At 41.1% G+C, this 22,579-nt stretch overlaps 1 protein-coding gene across 1 annotated transcript in view; it reads right to left on the reverse strand.

The window, feature by feature from the left end:
• Positions 1 to 2,111: 2,111 nt before the first annotated feature.
• Veph1 (ventricular zone expressed PH domain containing 1) overlaps positions 2,112 to 22,579 on the reverse strand; it is a 222,517-nt gene continuing 202,049 nt past the window's right edge. The window contains 2 exon segments of the mRNA XM_037206642.1: positions 2,112 to 2,969; positions 7,283 to 7,419. Of these exon segments, the coding sequence (XP_037062537.1) occupies positions 2,733 to 2,969; positions 7,283 to 7,419 (374 nt within the window). The 3' untranslated portion in view covers positions 2,112 to 2,732.

Raw genomic sequence — 22,579 nt, forward strand, 5'->3', positions numbered from 1 at the left:
CATGCAGGGTTTCTCACTGAGCCAGACACGCAGCATTTCAGCTGAACTGGCAGGCCAAGGAGCCCTTGGGATTCACTTGTCTCCAAAACCATGCTGGGCTTCTCATGTATGTGCTGGGGATTTGACCTCATGGCAAGCTCCCTTATACTAAGACATTTCCCTGGCTCCTCAATACAGAACTTGAAAAATTATTCTCTCTCACATCTAGCAACTTTGCCCTTGTCTTCCCTTGTCTATATTTGTTAAACTGTTTTTCCTCTTAAGATGACTAAATAAGAAATCATTTATCTATCCTTGCTCTTTTGCCTTAACCCCACCTTTAAAAAAAAATGAAATACGACAGTCAATTTCTACAACACATTGAAAGTTAACTTTTACTCCACCATTCCCATGAAATTGTTCTTATCAGTGACATCAATTGCTTCCTAATTACGAAAGTCAAGCTTTATCTTCAGGACTTCAAATTGTTGACATCCTGAAAATCCTTCTTAATTTAGCTTTTGTAATATCATGTCTCCTGGGCTACATCTTCTCTGAATACTGATCAGCTATAACCTGCCATTGCCTAGATATTGGTATCCCAAGGGGTCTTCATCAATTCCCCCATTTCTTATTTTCCTTCTGTAATTTCAGCCAATTCCATATCTTTCACAATTACTTACATATGCAGTGGACCCAAATTTTGACCTCTTGAACTCTATTTACAATGTGTAATAACTCCTGAGGCTCATAATCTCCTCAAACTTTACGTGTTAAAATTGAATTAAGTTTCTTTGCTCAAGTATGACCCCTTTTATATTTCTTATGCCAGTGAGTTAACAGTCGTGTCAGTATAGTGACAACTTACTATACTAAAATACATAATAAATCATCTTTACAGAAAAAAGTTATCTTTGATATATTACCAGGAGGGTTTTATATGAATTAATCAGTGCATAACAAATCACCACATGGTTTGCATTTAAAGCAGAATATGGTTATTATTGCACAATTTCTGTGGGGCAAGCATTCATCTTCCCTGGTACCTCTGATCAGAGTATGTCATGACTGCCATCAAGGTGGTGGTTGGGCTAGAGAGTACATATGTTACTCACGGCTGCTACCTCAGTGGTGGCTGGGCTAGATCCGAGAGGCTCTCGGGGTCAGAGGCCTGCTGAGATGTAACACAGTTATAGGAGAGACTATCCTATCACCTTGTCCTATTAGGTAAGCTGGAAACAAGCTTCAGGTCCCACACTCCACCACTCAAGGGGTAGAACCTTTTTCCAGGGCATGGGTCACTGGAAGTCACCTAAGCTGCCTATAATGGCTTAATTCAAAAGTATATATGGATAATGGGAAAAAACAATACATGCTTATAATTTGGACAATACAAGGCCTACTACGAAAAGAAAAACAGATTTTTAAATTATAAAAAGCTTCATTTAAGGGAGGTGATGCACATTAGAAAGGCATCTTTCCACGCTTATTCTGTCTATACTTACTGCCTTAGATAGTAGATGTAACTGTGTCTCTAAACAGGAAAACCCAACTACCCTCCAATGAAAGCCTAAATTTAATTATGTAACTGGATGAAGAACCATCCTATTATGTGTTAGCATCTTTTGTATTGAGAAGAGAAATACAATGTGGCAGTTTAAATAGCAAATGACCCCCATAGGCTCAGGTATTTGAATGCTGGGTCCCAAGCTGGGAGTGCTGTTTCAGGAGGTTATGGAACCCTTCGGAGGTGGAGCCTTGGTAGAGGAAGTGCATTAGTGGAGGTGGGTTTTGTGGCTTTATAGCCTTACCGGCTTTCCGGCTCTCTCTGCTTCCCCTCTGAGAATGAAAATCAGGAAATGCCTGTCCCTGCTGCCATGCTTTCTCTGCCGGTTACCACGTGTTCCCTGTAAGCATAGACTCTGCCTCTGGGACCATAACCAAAATAAATCCTTTCTCCCGTAAATTGCTTATGTCAGAGTGTTTTATCACAACAGAAAGGTAACTAATATATTCAAGTCAATTTTTGTTTGCTTGTTTTTGTTTTTTGGAACAGGGTTTCTTTGTGTAGCCCTGGCTGTCCTGGCACTCACTCTGTAGACCAGGCTGGCTTCAAACTCACAGAGATCCACCTGCCTCTGCCCTCCCAAGTGCTGGGATTGAAGGTGTGTGCTACCTCCTCCCAGTTTAAATTATTGGTTTTCTTCAGTGTACGTTAGTTCAACTTTTCCTAGTAGTTTTAAAAAATATGTTTTTAATGTGATAGTTTTCTTTCAAGGTAGATCTTTCAGGCATCTGTTTCTAAAATTCCATTTATTTTTTTACTTACTTACTTACTTACTTACTGGGGGCATGAATGTGCCATGGTATGTGGAGCAGACGGGGCTAGAACTCAGGCCATCAGGCTTGGCAGCAAAGTGCCTTTTCCCTGCTGAGCCTTCTCACTGACCCCATTTACTGTTTTCTTACAGTCACAAATTACATAGCTACAGAAGTTCCTTCATTCATAACTTTCCCTTCCTAGCCCCCTACACACTCCGATATGAACTCTATGGTTTCTCTTTCTCACGCACTTTAGGAAGACATCTTGGAGTTAATACGAGAGTTGTGAGGGCGTGGGAATGAGAACCCTGTCATTTTAGACCCTCCTTAGGGATAATGGTTTCACTGGTATTTAGTGAAACCCAGTATGCCGTGGTGGATTTCTCTTTCTGTTGACATTGGCGTTGCCGATCACGGTGGTGTCCATGTCTCTACAGATACGTGGTCACTTCTCTGCTTTCCCTCTCTTTTGCCTGGGCAAGCGCCACATTGATGCACTGCAGCCACTCTTCGGCATTCTTCTCGTCCTTGGCTTTGAAAACATAGGTCTTATTGTCTGTGAAGATCTCAAAAGCCCGAGGGAGAGAGCGATCCCGGCGTTTCTTAGTCACAGCTTTCACACTCTGTACTTTGCTGAGTTCTATTGGGGAGTCATCAGGATCATCTTTCTGAAATGAACGGAAAGGAAAGGTCACGGCATGGTTCCTGCTGCCGCCTAGGTTCACTGGCTCTTAGAATTTTCCAAGAGGGCTAGGTCCTTCACATCCTATGGCTTAAGACCTTTCTGTTGCTGGTGCAAGAGGCACCTAGGAGTCCTTAGGAAAACAAAAGCCAAACACGTGGCCTTTAGTATAGTACTATAAGTCAACATAAGATAGCCAGTTTACCGGAAGTCATTATAAGTAAAATTAGGAAAATGTTTAATTCATGGTTCTTTGATTTTCTGTCACTTTCTATTTATATTAACACTATTAGTAGAGCAAAAGACAGCAGCAGTGAAATATGGAATACTTTTATCTCAAAATTTCAGCTAGTGGAGGAGGCATAATGTTGAGTTAGTTTTCCTTCTGCTACCTCTGGGAAAAGTTGTGATCATTCTGAATTGAAAAACAGGATTCTACTTTCTGAGTAGCTTTTGGAATCTGCACTAGAAGCAGGCACTGTCCATAAACATTATTACATTTGTGTTTTAGGAAAGCAGAGGTTTAGGGATCTCTGTGATACCAGAGTCATCACAGTGGGCAAGCATGAATGGTTTTAGGATAATTAGAAATGTCTAAAAGCAAGGAAGAAATTTTGTCTACTGGGAAATGTGCCTGTGGTTGGATAACTTGCCAACTGTTCTTTCCCACTCCCTCTCTGACAGTCATCTCCCCCTGCTTTTCAATGAAAAAGCACTCTTCTTACTTATCACAAACTTTCTGTTGTGTATGTCTAGCTTGGAAAGTCTCCAGAACACTGAACAAAAGAAGCCCACAATTCAACATATTGATGTTAGGGAAGTATTAACCAATCAAGACCACATAATTTTTTTTATATCAATTCCATTAGTAGACAGCACCCCCTTTATTCTGTGTATCTATGTGTGCATGTGTGGAAGTCAGAGGCCAACATCAGAGGCCTCCTCTACACTCTCCACCTTATTCTTTTGAGACAGGCTCTCTCACTGAACCTAAAGTTCATCATCTTGGTTAAAATGACTGACCAGCAAGTGCCCGGGATCCACCTTTCCAGTCTCTGGGGTCGGAGACAAGAGTCATTGAGTCTGCTTTCACAGGAGTGCCAGGGATTCAAATTCAAGTCTTTACGCTTATGTAGCAAGCACTTTGCCCTCCCTGGTCTAGCATTTCCCTTTTTAATGTTTAATATTTATTTATTAAATATGGCATTATACTTAAATGTGTTCATAAATGATATAACTTAAAAAGAGAAGCCAATCAGAAAAATGAATACTCAGAAGTTGATCACAGAAGTAAAATAATTTATGAACATGATTTTCTTTATATTGGAAACTGATGGGTGAGGGGGACTATAGAACTTTCTCAGTGATTAAGAGCATGTCCTATCCTGCTGAGGACCTGAGCTCAGCTTGCAGCACCCACGTTAGGATGCTTACAACCCCCGGTAACTACAGTTCCAGGTGATCTGCTGCCGTCTTCTGGCCTCCATGGGCACCTATACTTATGTGCACAAACCCCTACCCAGACACCTACAATTAAAAATGAAAGAATTCTTACAAGTGATAGGGTGATTGAGATATACAGCTAGGGAGAGGTGGACTAGAAATATGAGTTCAAGGGAAAGAGAAGCCATGCAAATATCTCCACTAACGATATTAACATATGCATTTTTAAAAAGATGGATGATATTGAATTAATGCGTGATGGTATTTTATTTTATTCTAGTAATGACATTTAAAGAGGAAATGCATTCTTTTTATTATGTGTCAGTATATATAGCTCAACAGAAATTACAACTGATTAAACTTACGATAAATGTGTTGATGACATTTAAAATTTACAAGGTATTACATAGATTTTTTTTCCCCAAAAAAAATTCTCTTAGGGACTACATAGGACAAAATCTTAAGCCATCTACACTATGTAGTTTATGAGCCTAATTTGGTTCACACTCAGTGTCTGATGATAATAAACTGTGTCGAGGTCCGTCTATAGCACAGAAACTGATGCACCATAACCAATGGGGAATAGAGAGTTCCTGTAGCAAAGTAAGGAGAGCAGTGGGTCAGTTAAGATAGGAACACAGAAAGAACACTGCTGCCCAGCTGACTTGTGGAGATCAAGACCATAAGAATGTTAAAAATAGGCCGGGCGGTGGTGGCGCACGCCTTTAATTCCAGCACTTGGGAAGCAGAGCCAGGCGGATCTCTGTGAGTTTTAGGCCAGCCTGGTCTACAGAGTGAGTTCCAGGAAAAAGCACAAAGCTACACAGAGAAACCCTGTCTTAAAAAACAAAACAAACAAACAAAAAAAGAATGTTAAAAATACACTACACTTTGTGTCCTTCAGCCTGAGTTTTCATACGTCTCTATAAAACAAAGTTAGTAAGGATATGACTGAATTTCAGCAGGATTGCTAGCCCTGGTGGGTTATCATATCCTTGTGACCAGAGGTATTTTGTTGTATATTATTTCCCACTATTGGAGACATATGTTCTGTCAGATTTCTACAATGCTAATTCCCTGATAAAGGTATCAAACAAGTTAGCTAATTATAAAATAGTTTATTCTTTAGAACTTAGAAGTTTAAAGTTGAGTTAAGATGTGTATAGATCATTATTTGCATACTTGGAAATAGTCTCCTAGACTAATTCTGTTTTTGTCTTAAGGGGTCTGAGAAACACTGTATCTTCCTGTCTATTCCCGAGTTCTTGAGTAAATATAGGAAATTCAGATGACCATTTTAAACACTTAAAAATGCTTCAATGTGAGCTTATGCCAAAAAACCCCATTTTTTAAAAAGTCCAATTTAACTGTTTAAATTGAACATGCTTACATACTTACATTCTGAAAAGCTTTTTATCCAGAGAAAAGCCACCTCTGTATGACACAGACTGAGAAACTTACATAATTGCAAAGTATCACAAAAATGCTTTTTTTTTAATTCAAAAACATTTTGAGGGAGGTCTTATTAAAGAGATACTTGCTCAGGCTTCATCATAAGTCAGATGTGCTGTACTTGACTCAGTACTTTAACGCCTTTAATTTGTTAATAAGACAATAGCTTAGTTTATATGATGGTTAAAGATGTGGGTCAACCTGACTGAGCTAATGGGTCTCCAAATAGCTGTCACACCATGATTTCTGAGTATGCCTGTATGTTTCCAGAAGAGACTAACATGTGAATCAGAGGTGAAAAAGATTTGCCCCCACCGCTGTGGATGGCGTCATTCCAGTTATGCACCATAGAAGAAAAAGACAGAGGAGGAGCAATCTGTGTTATCCTAAAGATCTTTTCAGAATGAAAATATAATGGCATGTTCAATGTAAACAAGCAGAACTCTGAATCTGAGGCCAGCCTGGGCTCCATAGTGAGATTGTTCCTTAAGAATACCACCACCATTACACCACCACCTCTACCTCCACCTCCACCTCCACCTCCACCACCTCCACCACCATAGCCACCACCACCACCACCACACCATTACCATTACCACCATTGCCACCACTACCATTACCACCACTGCTACCACCACCATGACTACACACTGGTGCCTATTGTGGTGGCACAACCTACTCCTAGCACTGTGGAGGCAGAGGCACTATGATCACCATAAGTTCAAGGTCAGCCAATGCTCTGTCATAAGACCCTGTCCCAACACCTCCCCTTATAGTGTCCGTGTCTCAGGGAGCAGAGGCAGGAGCACAGCTTTATTGTCACCCTCAGCAGCCTGAGGAATTTTCCTGATCTCTTAGAGAACCTGAGTCAGGTCAAACTGGGACTCATGGGTTCTATAGGGCAAAGAATTTCAGGACTAGACAGTCTGATGCAGAGCTGTGTGGGATAAAGACGTGCTTAAGTGTGAGGCACTCAGAAGGTAAGATACTCAAAAGCCCAGGTATGGGCTTCTGAGACTCACAACTGTGTTTTTTACAATCGTCATCTGTGGCGGTTAGAATGAAAATGGCCCTCACAGGCTCGGAGACTGGCGGTACTAGGAGGTGTGATCTTGTTGGAGGAATTGGGCTCTTCCTAATGTCTGCTGATCCAGATGTAGAACTCTCAGCTACTTCTCCAACACCATGTCTGCCTGCATGCCAGTGTGTTCCCTGACATAATGACAGTGGACTAACCTCTGAATGTAAGCCAGCCCCAATTAAATGTTTTCTTTATAAGAGTTGCTGTGGTCATGGTGTCTCTTCACAGCAATAGAAACCCTACTAAGACATCATCTATAGGATTTTGGTGGGTTTTGAAAGAAAGAAAAACAAATCAAATTTAAGACATGTCAAAAAACTCACAGATTTTCCTTTTTGAAACAGAAGTTGGTTTCCAGCCAACGTAAAATAACGCGTTTTCCACCTCTTGATGAACTTCCACCTGACTTGTTTCTCTTTAAGTTTTCCTTCAATGAGAGGCTGGCCATCTTGATTCACAACTGTGGAGGGGAACAGGACGATTGAGCATTTATTTTCCATTATTGATTTGGCAAATGATCAAAAGTCAGAGTTGCAAAATGAACCAGATCCTGGTGAGCACATTTGAAAAGCGGCCAATGTGGCCGGAGACATCACTCAGTGGTTAAGAGTGCTTGCTGCTCTTGCAGACGGCCTGGGTTTGGCTTCCGGCATCCGTACCATGGCTCACAACCACCTGTAACTCCAGTTCCAGGGGATCAATGCCTTCTTCTGGCATCCGACAGCGCATAGTACACATAAACTCACCCAGGCACACACAAATGCATTAATAAATGAATAAATAAAAAATTCAAAAAAGTGCCAATAACTTGTCAGTTTCATTACACTTTCCTGCTTTGTGCCAAAAAGATCATTTCAGACACAATAATGAGAAAGTGTGAAAGCCCCAATTAGTTTTTTAAAGGTTTTATTTTCATTTTTAATTATATATGTGTATATGTTTGTGCAGATGATGCAGTGTCCGTAGAGGCTGGAGGAGAGCACCAAAGCTGCCTAATACAGGTAATATGTCCTCTGGAAGAGCAATGAGTGGTACTCTTAACTACTGAACCATCCATTTCTTCAGCTCTCTTCAGTGAGATGTTTTAAAGGAATGAGGTCATAATAAGAGAGTCTAGTTAGCGGTATTTATGTTCTGACACCCAGCTCCTGTGTTTCTGGACTGCTTTATTCATAGTATTCTGTTCCTTAGATTAGATTGGAATGACCAAACTTGAAATTTTAGCCTAAAGTATTTAATAATGCCATAAGCTTATTTTCCATTGTTGATTCTGCCCATATCTAGGCAATAAAGCAATTCTCATGCTTCATGTCACACAAATTACTTACAACTAACCATAAACCAGTATTTAAGCTGTATTAAGCTGATCTTTTGTTTTTTGGCACACATCTTCCCTTTCTCCTCTCCGCCATCCTCCAGTGTTTTAGTTTGCTTTCCTGTTGTGATAAACACTCTGACTGAAAGCAATCTGGGGAAGAAAGGGTTTATTTTATCTTATGGGTTACAGTCTATCATCCATCAAAGGAAGCCATGGCAAGAACTCAAGCCAGAGCTTGAAGCAGAAACTGCAGAGAACCTCTGATTACTGGCTTTCTCAGCTTCAGCTACCTTTCTTCTATAGCCCAGGTTCACTCACCTAGGGATTACACAGTCCATTGTGGGCTGGGCCCTCCCAAATCAATTAACAAGCAAGAAAATATCCCACAGATATGTCTAATGGGAGACATTTCTCAGTAGAGTCCCCTCTTCTCATGTGTGTCAAGATGATAACAGAGGTAGCCATTACCTCTAGTCAGCACTTGGCCATTTTTAACTTCAGCTCAAAATACTTCTCCTGAGAATCTTTCCTCAAACCCAAGACAGAGTAGCCTCCATCTGTCTGCCCTCAGAGCTCATAGTGGTTCCTTCATGCCTGGCATCTTCACTCATGCATGGTTCTTGGTGCTTACCTATCTAATCCCTTTATTCCCCATTCATCTGAAAGCTTTATGAGGGAGGGTCTTTGCTGTGTTTACCACTAAAATACCTGATAGCTCACACAGTGCGTAGCAAGTAGTAGAGGAATCTATAAATGTATTAAATGAGTAGATTAATTATACACTAAAGTAGAGTAGATAATGATTACACATTGTCATGGAATTGTAAGGTCCACTAGAGTGTTAGAGGTTGAGAAGTTGTATTGAAGAATTTCCTTTCTCTTACCAACTTTGTAAGATTCGTTTTCAGATTTCTACAAAAGCATTTGCTTTAAACAGGGAGGTACAATGGCAAACACCACTGAGAACAGGACAATAGTTACTGGCATTCCATTGCACTCAACTTTCATAGCACTTTATAAACAAGAAAATTTGTTTTCTCCACTGCTTTAGAATTTAAAAAATGGACAGTGCACACTTGGCTATATGAACACAATCTGTCTTTTGCTAGCTTAACAAACTATGTCCAACATAAGATAACAAATGTGTGGCTTTCATTAGCAAAGTTCTATTAAGGCTAGTTTGACATCCATTTCCCCTTTGGTCTAATGGCTATTCAGTTGACTCTTCTATCAACTTAAAATCAAGGCTAAAAATAAAGATTATACATCATGTATATTAGGTAAAGGTAAGGACGGTGATGAATTTAGAATAAAGCATGACTTGGGGTTCGTGTCCGTATACTAAGTAGTCAGGAAAAGGCTTAGCCATTTGAAGGATGGTTGACCTGAGACCTCGGTGCTAAGAGGCTGGCCCGTCTCCTCAGCAGCTCCATGCAGCCCAGTACTAATGACAGGAGACAGGAGAAGCAGGAGCTCGGCACTCTTGTATAATATTAGAGGAACCAGCCTCAATAGTATGCATCCCAGGGGCTCGGGAGAGAGAACTACTAACGGCGAGGACTATTATCAGGAAATAGACTCTCAGCACACCGAGCTCTATAGTCCATTTGCTTTAATTCCTCTGGCATAACATCCTTTATACACAGCTTCAGTTCTGTTCTCATGTCTAGCTCCTTCCTTGCCTGATTTCTCTATATTTGTCTACTGTCCCCTCTAGGTTCTATCTTAATTTCTTCATCTAGTTCTGTCCCTTCTAGGTTCTCATCTATCTAGTTCTTTCCCCTATCAGCTCCTCTCCTGTCTCCTTCTCTCTCATCTGGCTCTTCCTCATCTTGTTCTTCCCCATCTGGCTCTTCCTCATCTTCCATCTCATTCCTCTAGTCCTCTCTTTTAGCCCTTTAATCTAGTTCTTCCCCATCTCAGTTTGTTCCTCTCAAGTTCTTACCCATCTAGTTCTTCCATTCTCTTTTCTCTTTTCTGTCCTCTCATGCCCTGGGAGTCCTGGTATATATACACTTACAAGCAGTATTCCCTTAGCAGTGCAAAACCAGGTTTCCAGGGTCAAATGGAGGGGTGATAAGAATCACATAGGGAGGCAATAACCGTTAATTATCATTTGTAACCCCAAAGGGAAGTGACCAATGGGGAAATGAATTAACTAAAGGCTAAATTCAGGTAATATCTAAGAAGAGGGCTCTTATGTGCTCAACTATAATCTTAAATGTGATTGGTAGAAAGTGTTAATAATCTATAAGTTGCTAGGTCAATGGGAGAAAATAAAACTGTCTTCTTTTTTCCTGTGGCTCCTATCTGTCCAAGCTATCTGTTGTTTTTCTGCAGGGTGGGGGAAAGTGTGCTCAGTCGCTAGGCAACCTATGTACAGCTAGATGCCTCTGGTGATAGTTAAAGGGAGATCTGGAACTGGAGCTAAGGTTTGGGAAAGGAGGAAGTAAGGCTTAATTGGCACATCTGCCAGACCTTCTCAAACAGGTAGGCTGGATGCTTAAGTCTATTCTTAGAAAGTATGGAGGTATCTCTGATAAGGTACTTTCCTCCATCTGGGGATGGACCTGGCCGGATGCTGCCAATGATGATAATTACAGGGAGGCTTGAACTGGGGTTCTGGCTGAGCATAGCTGTCAGCACAGAAGGTTATCTAAATATTCCTAGGAGTGGCTAGGTAAGGAGTTAGAGGTCTATAAAGTTAGTAAGGCTGTAAGAAAAGGAGGGTCCGAGCTGAATTGTGTAAAGCTATTACTTAACGTCCATCTGACCTAGGTGGTATCTCCTTGTGGAATTTTACCTTAAATCAGGAGACTTGCATGTAGACTGTTATTATTGCTTGTCCTTGAAAGTAGCCAAGGGAGATACCTGATTCCAGAGAAAGCCTTTCCTAAGGCAGTTCTCCAAATACCTGGAATGTGTATGTCCAGAGAGTGATCAGTCCACACTGTTAGCCCTTCTTAGGGAAAAGTCAATTGGGGAAGCTATGAAGGCACACATGATTTTCATAACAGAAGACAGCTGATATATAACAAGCCAAGTAACACCAAAAACTCCTTGGGATTTGGCTTCCTCTGGAGGAATTCCCTGATTCCTCCAGGTAGTGACCATAACCAGCTGAGTTCTTATGATATTCCTGTGGCCTGCAGCACAGCACATTAATTGACAATCAATATTAAGGAAGGCATTTGAGTATTCTGCTGTATTTTTTACTAGAAACCATCTGGATTGGAGGATTACTATAATAATGCTGTTCATAAATTTGAATTCTTCATAAACATTGTGGTTGCTTCTTTTGTGCCGCTCCATACCCAGCAGCAAAAACACCTACACACTGGGTCATGTAGTTCCAGGTTGGGAACAGAAGATCCAAGAAGGGAAAACGCCAATGAAACAAAACCAACAAAACCCCTCGCAAATGAAATGATTTAATGCAAAGCCTTCTAATAACAATGTGTTTTTCTTCTCCGTGTCTTTCAAGTAATATTTAAACCTATGGATCAACAGGATTTGCCACTGTATTTCTCCTCAAGGTAGAACCAAATGGTTTACTTGAAGGGCCTATTAGATGAAGTTTATTACCTTGGTAACACTGCTGAAAGACAGGAGCCACTAGAGACACAACAGACAAAGCATGATATCGACAAAACCGAGAGAGGGGCGACGTAAAACCATGGGTCTATCCGGAGCCAAGAGTGAAGGGCTTCAGAAATCTGCTGCTACCCCAAGGTCTCACTGGAGCCTAGTGAAAATTATCCTAGAGAGAAAGTCCATGGGAAGAATTTCAGGAAGGAAATGTTAGCAGAAGCTTACAATAGTTGAAATTTAGAAACCAAATTTAGGCATCACAGTCAGTGTCAGAGAATTCAGTAAGAGCTTAGTAATCAAGAGAAAGAAGGAAGAAGAGAAAGCGAGGGAGGAGGGGAGGGGGGAGGAGGGGATTTAATTTTTTTCCAGTTGCTAACTCTTGTAGACATTTTTGTTTACAATTGTGTATAGCTTATATATTATGTGACATATGCCCTTTTAATAAGTTTTTCACCCGCAGTATTTTCTTATAAACAAGTAGAATGTGATAGTACTGTGTCTTTACAGCCAAAATTATGAACAAATTTTTCCTAAACATTATCACATTTTATTGAAAACTACAATACTGAATAATAGCATGGACAAATAGTGTTTGCAATACACAGAGAATATTCAAAGACTTTCCCACTTCTAATTAACACTTCACCTTACCCAAAGTAGCATAATTTGTCTAGGGCATTCTCTACCTGGATCTGTTCTTTTCTTTTAAATATCAGCAGACTGAAAAGATAGAGTAATACATTGAAATTGTTGATATACTTACAATCCCAAATATTACCACGTTTATCAACTAAAACATTTTTTTGGAATGTTAATTCAAATATTTATATGTTATCACTAGCCCCTTTTTGTGCTCCAAGAGTTGAAAATATTTGATAAGAAACCAATACTGAAGGTGCTATTTTATTCTAATGAGGTCAGTGACTAAGGATGGAAGAAACAATATCGAATCTCTTAGGCTGAGAAGCTTGCCAGCAGGAGGAATAAACGAAGCAACAAAGAATGTTCATCTGTCCATCATCTGTCTGTCCATGTCACAGGTGCTTCTGAGCACAGAGACAGTGTGAGGCACCATGTTTGATTTGAGAGGCTGTAGAACCTGTCTTCCAGGGAGCTGACACTATGCTATAGGATAAACACTTAAAAACCCCACACTGCTCAACACAGAGGCTGGTGAGTGACGTCAGAGAAAGGTAGCCAAGTGTTCCAGCACCCAAGAGAAAATCCTGCTTCTAGCTGAGAAGAGAAGACAGGTTGAGTTGAGCCTTGATGAAGAAGGGGAAAAAGAACTCTCCAGAAAGTGCAGAAAGGTGTGTGTGGAAAACCACACAAAAGAACCTAAAGAAGCTGGAAGACTCAGAAGCAAGTTCCAAAGCATTTGCTTGGGAGAAAGTCCTGGGCTGAGGGCTGAGGAGGTAAACCAGTTCAAGACTTTAAGGGTGTAAAATGCAGGGAAGAGATTGGTTATCAGTCATGGGAGGTCACACTGGACTTTTTGGGAGTACTCTGCAAGGCTCCGTTAAAAAACTGGCAAGGGGCCCAGGGCTCTGAGGTGTCAGCCAGCATGGCAGGAAGCCTCACAGGCCCCAGTTGGCATCTGCTGGATATCCTGCAGGGCCCCAGCAGGAAGCAGATTGCATATCCAGGAAGTTGGATAATGGAAGGGAGTTCATAAAGTCCTGTTGACACAGGTGTGGGCAAGGAAGACATTATAGCACTCTGAGGCCAGTGGCCATGCAGGCATAAAGCCCCCTGCCCAAAAAGGGAAGGGGAGAGAGCAGTTAGGGCCTTGGGGGAGTCCTGTCTGGTGGGTGCCTGGCAGGAGCTGTGACCTGGAAAAGAGGATACAGTCAACTCCCATTGACCAAGCAGGGAGAGGATTTGTGGATCAACAATCCCACCTCATTCTCTCCCCTTCTGCTAGTCTCTTGCAGCAGGAGGGAGTCTGTGTCGATGAACACAGGATGAGCTTAACTGAGAGTCAGAGGTAAAGGAGACCATGAGTGCAGTCTCTAGCTGGTAGCCTGTGGGACATGGAGTTTGGTGGGAGAAAGGGAAAGAATACTGTATATCACGTTGGGCCAGAGTTGGAATATATTTCGTACCTTCAACTTGCCTCGTTATATCTAGTTTATAACCTTTCCCCCCAACCACGGTAAGTTATGTGCTCAGGGCCTTATTTAGAGGAAGGATAGACAGGAGCAAAAGGGGAGGTCTGTGGATCCGCAGGAGATGTGTGTTGGTTTTTATGCGGTGGCACAATGTTATTCAGTAAGTGTCGCTGTTACCATGCGAGAAAAGCCACGAGGCGCGACAAAACCCACTATCAGAGTTTTATTAGGAGGAGGGAGGAACAGGACAGAATGTGATCAGACCTGTGGAAGACATGTGGTGGGGGGGAAGGGGAGGAGTCTGTGATTTGCTTTTTATGCATTCCCCTGCACATGCGCATATGGGCTTGTGGAACTACGCCAGGCACGCGCATAGATTGCAGGACCACCCTGTGCGCAAATTACTGTAAAACCCTGCAATGACTAAACACCTGAACAGAACATGTAGCTGGTGGAGTGGCCAGGAATTCCAACAATGTGTCCCTTTTAACCATTAGGAATGACATGGATTAGAGGCGAATGAGGTGCCTACCACTGTTTCCTATCAGTCAATAGGAGGACTTAATGCTTCCCCAGTTCTTGTCATTGACCACTAAGTTCTTTTTATTAGTACCATTTGGCATTCGTTAATTCTTCCTTTCTTTTATTCAAAATGCCTTCTAGAATACCTACCCTAGTAGACACGGGGAGATAGGAGGATCTTCAAAGGCAAATAGGACAGCCTAAGTCTTTGAGACACCGAGAGAGGCAGCAGGCTAACAAGTACAGAGCCAGGTGCAGCGCAGTGGCAGGGCCCAGGGAAGAGCCTGCGGGGGTGTTACTGAAATGTGTGGGAGAGACAGTCATTATAAGCAAGGCATAGGAGGAGCAGGAAAGCTTCCCGGGTAGATGCTGAGCTGGAGCCTCAGGGATGAAGGATAGTCAGAAGGAAGTTGTTCTACCAAAACAACAACCACAAATCACAGCAAAGGACTGAAGGCCAGAGGGGGTGGGAAATGCTTTCTGGAAACTGTCACTCATTCTCTGTGACTGGGGTGTGGGTGGGAGAAAGAGGTAAGAGAGAAAGTATTCGATTTACAGACAGACTGAGTTATCACGCAAGGTGGAACCTTAATACTTGGTAATGCACAGAAGAACAGTTTTTTAAATCACACAACTGCCATGTCCTCCATTTTTTTGAGGGTCTCCCTATGTAGAACTGGCTGGTCTGAACTTTTCTATGTAGACCAAGCTGGGTTCAAACTCAGGGATCCACCTTCCCCTATCCTAAAGTCAAGTGCTGACTTTAAAGTGTGCACCACCATGCCCGGCTAATACAATCCCTTTTCTCTCAAGAGGACAAGAATTGAACAACTCAATCTACCCCCTATTTTAATACATGTTATAATTTTGAATGATTTTATTTATTTATATCTTTGTGGGTATGATAACCTCAGGTATTGGCCCTTGACTTCAACCTTGGTCCTGGCCAGGGAACTTTTCCAGATTCTGCTGCCTGTCTGCCATCTTGCTATTGGAAGGCTGGGATTACAAATGTCTGCTACTGCACCTGGTCAGGATTGAATTCAGGTCCTCATGCTTTCAAGGCTAGTGCTTTATCCACTGAGCCTCTGTCCGCTTAATTCTAAAAGTGTTTTAAGCCAATTCAAATGTACTTAAACATAGTACGTCATCTTACTCCTTAACATAGTAGATCATACAGGGTTATGTTAAAACCAGTCTCTGACGTAGGCTTATAGTTTATGAGACAAGGGCACTGTCTTTGGAGCCAGGCCTGAGCTGAATTTCAGAACATGTCCCTTTCTAGCTGACTGGTCTTCAGCAAGCTGTTTAACCACAGTGAGCGTCAGTTGTAGTTCACAACAGGGTCAACACAAAAGACAGCAGATGGTTCTCAGGACGAGAGCACTTGGCCAAGGTGGCCAGTTGGGGCTGAAATCCGGCCTGAATTTTACTATTTGGGCCAAACATCCTGAATACATTAATTACATCCACCACAAATATAAATGTGCCATGAAGGCTAACAGTGGCCTTGCTGACAAAGACCTGACCATCAGTAACTGTCATCAGGACCGTCATAATCCTGAACACGACACAACTGTCACCATCATTTCACTATAATGAATAGATGCGTTTTAGAAATGTCATTATCTCAATGGCTTCAGGAGAGGAGCGTCTCCCTCCATTTATTAACAAAGTAATGAAACATAAAAGGCTTTAAAGACATTTATCTCCCTGCGCCCCGTATGTGTATGCGTGTTAGGGGACTGTATCTCATGTACAGATGACACAGCACACAAGTGGAAATCAAGGACAGCTTGCGGTCAGTTCTCTTTCCACCATGTAGGATTCAGGGATGGAACTCAGATAGTCAGGCTTGGTGTCATCTCCTGCTGAGCCATCTCTCTGGCCTTTAGTTTTGTTTTTAAACAGTAACTTATGTATAAATGCTAAGAATAGTGAGAATTCAAAGTGAGACAGGAAATCCTTTTAAGGTCGACATGATAGGCTTGAGAAGTCATTCAGTCTGAAAAGGAAGGAGTGTACTTTTTTGTTTGTTTTCAAGACGGGGAGACAGGAGTTCTCTGTACTTTTTAAATGACTGATTGACTTCTTCACAAAGACTGTCACCAGTGGCTTGGGTTGCACTGGAAGCATCGACAGTGACATCTGTGGTTGTTCTCTTTTCTTTCTAGACTGCAATCTTGCCTTTGCAATATTGGAAAAAATGAGTAGACAATAAGTAGACTTCCATTCAGACTTAGGAGATATTTGTTTTGTATGCCTTTCTCATCTTGAAATATCTCACTATAGACAAAGAACCATATCTCACTGCATATACACAACCATACCTCACTGCATATACACAACCACACCTCACTGCATATACACAACTATACCTCACTGCATATACACAACCATACCTCACTGCATATACACAACCACACCTCACTGCATATACACAACCATACCTCACTGCATATACACAACTATACCTCACTGCATATACACAACCACACCTCACTGCATGTACACAACCACACCTCACTGCATATACACAACCACACCTCACTGCATATACACAACCATATCTCACTGCATATACACAACCACACCTCACTGCATATACACAACCATATCTCACTGCATATACACAACCATATCTCACTGCATATACACAACCATATCTCACTGCATATAACAACATACTCCTGCATATAACAACAACCTCACTGCATATACACAACAACTCACTGCATATACACAACCACACCTCACTGCATATACACAACCACACCTCACTGCATATACACAACTATACCTCACTGCATATACACAACCATACCTCACTGCATATACACAACTATACCTCACTGCATATAACAACAACCTCACTGCATATAACAACAATCATATACACAACAACCTCACTGCATATACACAACCACACCTCACTGCATATACACAACCACACCTCACTGCATATACACAACCACACCTCACTGCATATACACAACCATATCTCACTGCATATACAGCATATATAACTGCATATACACAACCACCTCACTGCATATACACAACTATACCACTCACTGCATACAACCTCACTGCATATACTCACTGCATATACACAACTATTCACTGCATATATCACAACTATATCACTGCATATACACAACCATATGCATGCATATACACAACCACATATACACAACCCTCACTGCATATATACAACACCTCACTGCATACAGCATATACACAAGCATATATACAATCACTGCATGCATATATACAACCAGCATATACACACTCACTGGATATAGGCATATACACAACCACACCTCACTGGATATAGAGAACCATATTTCACTACATACAAACAACCTATATTTGAAGCCATCATGAATTTTGTTTGTGATATTTGAATTTTTATATATATTTTTCTGATTTGTTATAGTTAAATGGCTTTAAAAGAAGGCATATTCTGGGAGAAAATATGTAATTCCCAAATGCTGAGTTTCGAAATAAAAGTTTTAAATTAAGAGCTGAGAAAAAGTATACAGTCACTCCTGAGATGACCACTGATGGGAGCTGTGGCTTCTCTGCTGTCTATGGGGAATTTCTTTGTATGTATTTAGAGTCTCAAATTTGCTTCTTTTGGTAGTGTGTGTCAGTTCTAATAAAGCCAGAAGTAATTATGGAGAAAGGGAAGCATTAGCTGTGGGGTCTGAGGAGCCACATAGACTGAGTGTGGTTTTTGAAATCACTGAGGATCCTAACAAATGTGGTGTTCCTTATGTGCTGTACAGTCTATATTTCCTTATTGGGGTGAGTAGATAAATAAATACAAACACAAAATAATCAGCTGTCCCTCCAAGATGTTGTGGGAACCAAAACAGGAAAGTGAGATAGTAGCCTTGTGAGGATACTACCACATGCCCGAGTGGCCTTAGTGCTCCATAGTTTCATATTCACCAAGATATAGCTCATTTCTTTTTAGATAATTTAGATAGTTAAATATCTGACAAACCACTGAGAATCAGCCTGCCGGGTTGTCAGAGTTACACTTTATAAAGAAAGCCTTTAGATTATATTTCCCAGATTGTTCTTCTTCAGAATCAGCTGCTAGTTTGTGAAAACACACTTTTCAAAGCACTGTTCCAAATGCACTGACTTTTGGGGTGAGAGATTTAGGAGTTTTAACGAGGTCTCCATATTATGGAGAGCAGTAGTCTACTGTGTCGCTCAAGAACTCCAGGGAAGTTTTGAGTTTTGTCATGGTGGATGAGAGTAATTGGTCAAATGACACACAAAAAAAGTAAAGCCAAAAAACATCCAGAGGGAAATGGTTATAACTTTTCTACAGAATAAAAGAATAGGATAACAGTATGATCATATACACGTTGTTGGCTTTATTCACTAAATTTACAGAGAAAGTGCTTAGAATCAATGTTTGTGGAGTTTGAATTATTATTACGTTACTAATGAAACAAAATTATTTTTTGTGTTTGTGTGTATGCATAACATGTATGTGTGTGGGTGCACATGCGTGCATGTGTATATGTAGGTCAGAGGACAACCTTGGGTTTCATGTCACAGGGTCTCTCTGGCTCATTGGCCTAGAACCTTTTGTAGTAGGTAGACCAGCTGGCCAATGAGCCTCCTGTCTGCCTGTCTCTACCTTCACCTTTCATCTGGCATTGTTGGGATGATCAAGGCATGCCATTGATGGGTCTAGCTTTCATGTGCATTTTGGGGATCTGATTCAGCAATTCTGAGTGGTCCGTGGGGCCACCTGTGTACTCTTCTGGGAGCCTCCTAACAGAGATCGGCTTGGACTTGGTGAATCGTGACCGAAAGGGACCAATGGGGAAAAGATCAGGAAGTAGGAAGAAATGGCGGTAATTGTTCAATCTTAGGATTAAAGTTTTAACAAGAAAGAGTTTCATGCACATATCCCATGGAGGTCCCACGTGGTCTCATTAATGAGATCTTATGATAGGATATTATTGGCAACATCTTGTAACCATAATTTGTGAACTACATAGCAGACTGTGCATGCTGAGAACTGAGCGTGGAGGCAACCTGCAGAGAAGCAGGCCGACCCGGGGCTGATTTACATTCTCCCAGGAAAGAACTGATCAAACTGGGTGACAGCAAAATCTACATATTTTCTGGCTTTTATCTTGACCTATTTATTTATTTATTTATTTACAAACTGTGAGGCTGCCACAGGCCTCGTGGAAAGAGATTTGATTTTTTTTTCTCTCCCTAGGTTGGCCAAACCGCAAATAAATCCATTTTCCTTTACCAATTTCTGTTTCCAAATTAGTTTGGGAATACAGGGAAACAAAGATGTCAGGCCATGGACCTGTGTATTTGTTAACAGTTTTGGCCCAGCCATCTAGGAAGAAAACTTGTGGCCCATCCAATCCCCAAATTTAAGCCACAGGGCACAGAAAGCTCAGCTGCCCGGAGCTTTCTGCCAAACTCCTCCACCCACCGAAGGTGCCAGTTGCCTGTAAACACCTATTGGTGAATTGGTAACGGAAAAGGCTTGTGCTTTTTGCCTGCTCTTATTTCTGAAGATTTTTCTGGGGTCGTTTGGTTTTCTGATTTGGAAAGTTTTGGATAAACTCCTGTGGTCGGGACTTCGTTTTGTGCTCTTGGGCAGCTTTGTAAGGAAAATCTGGAGAGAAACCAGGCACATCTGACACGCTTGTCATGCTGAAGATTCATCCGAGCCGTTTACTGATGAGCTGCTCAGTTGTTTGAGAGGAAAATTCTGAGTTTGTTTGGTTTTGGCCTCCATTTTTGTAGCCAGAATTGGCGTTAGTGAAGCACAGGCCCGACTTAGGCAGGCCTTTATTTGGCAAGGCACCCGCTGTCTGGCTGTACCCATTTGTAGAGCTGGGTTTGGCACTGTGTGCTCTGGTGTTGGTTGAATCTTTGTCTCCTCGACACCTGAGCTGTGACTGCCATTTGGACTCCCCTTGTCAAAACTCTGTAGTGCCACGTGATGTGAAGTCAGTTCAAGTGCCTGAAGCTTGACTATTTTGTGGATTTTGTTTTGTTTTTTGAGCTCTGCTCTTATGAAATGAAGATCAGAGGACTAAAATTCACAGGAAAGTTGTCTGCATTTGAATTTTTTTTTTTAAAAAAAATCTCTGTTGTAATTGGTATAAACATGGGAAATGGTAAGTCTATGCTATCCTGGTGGCTTCAGGAACCATTCTGGCTGACTAGTCCTTTTCTGGTAATTTGTCTGGAGTATACATATGAGTTTATGTAAGTATTAATTAGCTGATAAATATTTAGAAAGCTACCAATGATGCTCTGGAATAAGTTTGGAAATGAACTAAAATTCTAAGGACTTTTATAATTAATTGCTATTTAGGACATAATATTAGAATTCTTAGACTCATCTATTCTTATGTGATATTTCTTTTTCTTATCTCAAGGCAAAATTTCATGCAACTAGGGTTGACTATAACTAAAGAGTTCTTTAAACAGTTTTCTAGTTCTTTGTGTTCAAAGCAACCAGACTTCCTTAGAATAATGAGTCAATTTTAGTATAGTTTGTAAAGGGGCTAACTTTAAAAACACAAAAATCAAAATTTAATACTTAATTTATTAAGTTTTTAGCAGAGCCAGGCTCACTTAAATTTCTCTTTGAGCTAAAATTATCTCAATGGCCACGTTTTATATATTTTATATATAAAAATATTTATATATAAATATATATATATATAATATAAACATGTATGTTATTGCACTTGTGTACCAGATGACTCTGATACTGTTTTCAGATATGTGTGAAAAATCTTCAAAGTGCTTGTATAACTATGAAGCTGTTTTCTTTATCTGTGTCTATGATCCCTTGGGATGCAACTCTTTTAGAATGTAAAGTCTATACATGCTTACCAAGGTGGTATCATCAGAATGAAAATTAATGCCAGTCAGTGGTGGCACACGCCTTTAATCCCAGCACTCTGGAGGCAGAGGCAGGCGGATCTCTGAGTTTGAGGTCAGCCTGGTCTACAGATTGAATTCTAGAACAGCCATGGCCACACAGCAAAACCCTGTCTTGACAAACCAATAAAAACAAACAAACAAACAAACCAACCCCCAAATTATGTTCCTAATTATACTATGACCATTATTTTGAGGCACAAACAATTAAATACACTTGAGCACTTCCTGTTCTAAGCAGACCCAGTTTAATAGCTGACAGGCATAAATATTGGTCCTGCCGAGTTTCCTGATGTAATTCTGTACACAGTGGGACAATGAGATACTTTAGACATCTCCAGGCCCTTTGGGGTTTTGTTTTTATAACTTTCTTTTCAAGCTTTATAGCTCATATTTTCTTTTACAAAAGAAAGAACGAAACACTCACATATTTCAATGGCAAAGTTGGTGTTTTTAACAGGCATTTCAGGGGGCTGAGGTTAAAGCTGACCTCAGATAGAAGGGCAAGGGGCAGCTCCTCTCAATAGCTGAGGAAGAGAAAGGCAGAACATAAATGGACCTGGAGACAAAGAACTCAAAAGTGTGGTAATAATAGGGGATTTTTCCAACTGAGATGCAAAATACTGAAAAATTTAAGAATAGATCTGAGGTGAACTCAGCCCAAGAGCCCTTATTTCTAGATGTCCGTGGCTTTAATTTGACCTTTGACTCTGGCCTCTGCCCGTCTCCTCCTTCCTGGTGTGGGACCAGATCAGATAACTAGGGAAAGAATTTTATCCTGGCAGTGACAGACAGGTAAGCAGCAATGTCTTAAAAAGACACAGAGAAAAGGAAAGACATAGAATTGATATGATGTAAAGTCCGAGGCAAAGCCAGTCTGACCTACAGAGGCATCAACAAAGATGAGTCACCGTGCCAGGACTAAAACCAAGGGGCTAAGGAGGGTCTCAGGCAATGCTTCTTGATTCTGGCCTGACTCCTACATATATTGCTTCTAGTATTTCTTTCAGTGGACATATTTCAGAAAATTTCAGCTTTACAGTACTGGTATAGCATCCCCAAGCCCCCAAGACTGGAGAATGTCAAAGAAGGAAAGAAGGCTGTGACAGAAGAACTTAGAAAGA

The sequence above is a fragment of the Peromyscus leucopus genome, chromosome 6 (assembly GCF_004664715.2).
Source record: "Peromyscus leucopus breed LL Stock chromosome 6, UCI_PerLeu_2.1, whole genome shotgun sequence".
NCBI classification, from domain to species: Eukaryota; Metazoa; Chordata; class Mammalia; order Rodentia; family Cricetidae; genus Peromyscus; species Peromyscus leucopus.